At 46.0% G+C, this 4352-nt stretch overlaps 1 protein-coding gene across 1 annotated transcript in view; it reads right to left on the bottom strand.

The window, feature by feature from the left end:
* Positions 1-4352, bottom strand: part of DSCAML1 (DS cell adhesion molecule like 1) — a 430778-nt gene that overhangs the window by 4729 nt on the left and 421697 nt on the right. Inside the window, exons 27-30 of the mRNA XM_027765686.1 lie at positions 3474-3629; positions 1158-1188; positions 852-970; positions 429-581 (exon numbers count right to left, since the gene is read on the bottom strand). Coding sequence (XP_027621487.1) covers positions 429-581; positions 852-970; positions 1158-1188; positions 3474-3629 — 459 coding nt within the window. The remainder of the gene's footprint in view (positions 1-428; positions 582-851; positions 971-1157; positions 1189-3473; positions 3630-4352) is intronic.

The raw sequence follows: 4352 nt of genomic DNA, 5'->3' as shown, positions 1-4352 counted from the left end.
GGACCCGGTGGCTTAAAACTCACGCCGGGCGCGTGTGCGTGCGTGCCCAAGATCCCGAGAGGAGAATGGAGGAGAAGGGATTGCGGCGTGACCATCCCCCCTGGGGGGTGATTTCTCGCTTTCTGTCTCTATGTCTCTCTCTGTCTGTCTGGCGAGCGCACGCGCCCTACAGTGAAAATCTCTCTCAAAAAAAAAAAAGTGTCTAGGTAAGGAAACTGAGGCCCAGAGCTTTAAGCTTAGAGATTAGCCCAAGGCTACAGCTAGTAAGTCTGCAATTGAGGTCTCCAGGTGCTAACTCCTGTGCTCTTTCCATTCCTCTATTCCATCCCATCCCCATTCCCGCCCACCTCTTTTTTGTCACCTCTGCTGAGGCTCAAGAAACTGTGTGTGTGTGGGAGGAGAGCTGTCTCCCCAGGGATAATGCATACTGGTGCCTGGCCGGATGTCAGACATGTCAATGAGAGGTCCTGTGCTCTGGATGAGCGCTGGGTGATGCAAGGAGACACCGGTGCAGAAGCTCTGTGGGTTGACAGCCTGGCTGAACTCAGCATCCGTCACAGGGATGGTGGCCTTGTCATCTCCTGGGGAAGAAGAACAATCATCAGGAGTCCTCCTCAAATTTCTTTTAACTTCCCAAATCTCTCTGTCTTTAGTCAGTGTTGAGTCTCAGAAAGGCCAGCAGTTGGATAGATGAAGAAACTTAGCCCTTGATAGAAGCTGCAGTGTGTTCCATGGCGGAATTGTTGGTGGGGTGGCTGCTACCACTGTAGGCACTGCTGCAAGGGCTGGAACTCGCCCTAGTAAGTTATGGCCTGGGGGAGCACAGAGAGCCCACGGCACCTGTCACTCACCCAGCTGCTTGATGCCTTCCTTGTCTTCAATGAGAAGCTGGACCCTGGGGATGTCAATGTGTAGCCGTGGGCCCTGGGGTGGCCCTTTCACAGGGGTGTCAAAGCTCCGGTTGTTCTTGCTGTGGCAGAAGAGCAGAAAGTGGGTGGGGGCTGAGCAGACATAATGGATTGGGGAAAGGAGCTTTGCAGGACAGTGGAATATTAGAAGGCTGTTTTTTACTCTGGGAATACAGAGGGAGACTCTTGTGTCCCCTACAAGGGAGAAGGGAGAGGGGTGGAGAAAGGGAACTGCTATGTGATACCCACCTTATCAACATCTCTGCCAAGCTTTTTGCATCTGCAAAACAGTAGAGAGAAGGGGTTGCGTGAGAATGAAGTTTGAGCAGGTTGACAAATGAAAAAGGCATGGAGAACAGGGTGGAAGATTTCCCTAAACTGGGGCCAGAATTAGTCTCCTAGGAAGTAGAGGGAGAAGTGCAAGGACCTACCAATATCCCAACACTTGATCAGGCCTCGCTGTTCCCAGTTCAGGATTCAGCCCAGATCTGTTTCTTTCCTCAAAATACTATCTAGCAATGAGGTCTTTCCCAAAGGAAAGGGGGCACAGTAAGTGCTCCATCTGCCGTGTGAATCAACTCTAATTAAGTAAGACACTGTAACAGGCTGAAAATGGGAGTCAATGGAGGGTCTATCCTCAGGTATCTTTCGGGGAGAGAAGAGTGGAGGATGAAGTAGGGGTGGTCAATGGGAAACTCTAGAAAACTAAACTCTCATATCAAACAGGGAGCTTCACTTCCTTCCCTAAGGCATCTATTCCCAAAAAGTTCATGGATGGATTTGAGGGTCCCTGCTTTATCTCAGAGGAGCCTTGAATAGGATCAGGGCTCTCAGATGATAAATTTGGAAGAGAGAAGAATCAAAGAGTCTAGTTCATCCTAGTTAGGTCCCTGATAATTGAGAATAATGTGTAAGAATGAACCCAGAGATCTGCATGTATATGACGGGGATCTTTAAAAAGTTCATGGGAAGAATGTATTGTGAAATGTACTGTGAAAAATTTTTGGCACTGAAATAAACTCATACTTTAATTCCATTTTCCACAAACTTTCTTGTATATACAACTATCTATCCATCCACTCACCCAACTATACGTTGAATCATCTACCCATTCATCTACCTACCCATCCAACCATTCGTCCATTATCTACACATTCAGCTGACCATCTATCTACTGACCATCCATCCTTGATTCAACTATCTATCTACCCATGAATTCATTCATCAATCCAACCATCCACTTAGCCATTACCCATTCATCTATTCATGTATTTGACTATCAAACCATTCAACCATCTAATCACCCATGCAACCATCCACCCATGCATTCATTATCTATAAAGCTATCCCTTCATTTATATATTCAACCTTCCATCCAACCATCCATACCATTATCCAATCATCCATCTATCCAACCATTCATCTAATTATCCCACCATTCCAACTGTTTCCTCATCCAGCCATACAATAATGCATCCATCTAGCCATCAAAATGTCCTCCTATCCAAGCATTCATTTAGTCATCCACTCACTTGTTCAGTTGTTCATTCAATGATTCATTATCTCCATGTAATGATCCATTCATTTGCTCATATATCCATCTATTCATTTACTTATCTATCCATAGAACCATCTACCCATCCATGTATTTATCCATTAAACCACCCATCAACCATACTTCTACTTATCTACACATCCTTCCATTCAGTTATCTATTCAATCATCCTTATATCCATCCACCCGATTTCTGAACATCCCAGGGAACAATAGTCCTTCCTTTTTCTATGCTGCCGTTTCTCCCTGGCAGCATAGTAGACTGTCTCTTCATTCATTTCCACATCTCAAGTGTCTGTCTGGCAGTTACCTATGGTGTAGCAGACTCAATAAATGTTTTCCAAATGAGTGAACCGACATTTATGAAGCAACTAGTAGGTGTTAGACACTGTATTAGACCCTGGTAAAATCAAGGCAAATTGGACCCATTCACATTGGACTATGGTATCAGATGTTGGGAAGGGTGATGGTATTAAAGAGATTTAACACTTGATGTGGCATGCTTCTAGGGACTCATCCATCCTTTGATTCAACCATCCATTCAATTATTCATTCATCTATCCAACCATGTTTCCATCCAGTCATCTATATATCCATCCATTCAACCATCTACCATCCAACCATGTAACTATCTATACAACCATCTCTTTAGTAGATGGGTCATAGGAGAGTCTCAGAGATCCTGCGTGAGACAATGAAGCATTGGGGTAGAAGGGAGCAACATCTGTTTGACAACTTACATGGAAATGTTTAAATATTTTAACAACCAATATGGTTTTACTAGTGTGTTTCCCTAAGTGCAGTCCTGACTGAGGCAGGCACAAAGTTCTGCATGCATTGAAGAAGAAACAGTAAGCAACTACAGAGTTTTCAAATACTTCCAGTGACAACTCTTCCTTCAGGGACATAGGCACACCCTCTCATTCTGTGGTGCCATGAGCCACTGAAGGGTGGTCAGTATGATAGAGAGTCAAAACTTTCTCCTAGGAAACCCATAGGCATCTTCCCCACCTCGAAGTCGCTTCAGCCTCTTCTCCTTCCTCTTCTTGCGTACAATGAAGAGCAGTGCCACCCCCAGTGTGGCCAGGATGACTGGGCAGCCAATGGTAAATAGCTTCTTCACGTCATCCCCTTCACCTTGTGCAGACTTGATGGGTGGGATGGTGCCTGAATGGGGGTAAAGGGAATCAGATGTCCCTTATGGTCAGATGCTATGTGGTGTCCCACGGGTAGGCAGCCCTCCGACCTCTCTTGTTGCACTTGGTCTCTAACCTCTACTTCCTGGCACAGTCTTGACAATCCCTTCTGCTCCCTCCAATTCTGGTCCCATCAAAACAGCCACAAAGGGACCAGCAGTTGGCATAATGGCTATGTTGCTAGACTCCCGTGTAGTTGACCATGGTTCGAGTCCTAGACCTGGTGGCTTAAATTCACCCCAGGCACAAGAGTGTGTATGCCCAAGATCCTGATAGGAGAATGGAGGAGAAGGGATTTGCGGAGTGGCCATCGCCCCTTGGGGGTGATTTCTCTCTTTCTGTCTCTCTCTGTCTTTCTGGCGAGTGTGCATGCCCTACAGCAAAATCCTTTCCTCCCCACTCAAAAAAAATCCCAAAAAACACCCCCCCACACACACACAAACCCAGCCATGAACAGTTATGTAGTTTTTACATTGCATTATTCTTCCTGGTACTGTTTTAAAAATTTTAAAAAAAGTTTGCTTATTTATTTCTTCTGAGAGAGAGTGCTAGAAAGAGACTCCCAACAGAGCTTTCATGCTGTGATTCCCTCCCAGCCCCAGGAGGCCACGATCACGGGCCCATGTGCTCACACATGATGTGCACGGGGAGGCCTTAGGACATGGACCCCAAACCTTCCCGTATGCCCTCAGCA

Source organism: Tupaia chinensis, unplaced genomic scaffold, assembly GCF_000334495.1.
Source record: "Tupaia chinensis unplaced genomic scaffold, TupChi_1.0 Scaffold139431_1, whole genome shotgun sequence".
NCBI classification, from domain to species: domain Eukaryota; kingdom Metazoa; phylum Chordata; class Mammalia; order Scandentia; family Tupaiidae; genus Tupaia; species Tupaia belangeri.
The sequence above is the reverse complement of the archived record's forward strand: the minus strand, read 5'-3'. Positions and strand labels throughout refer to the sequence as shown.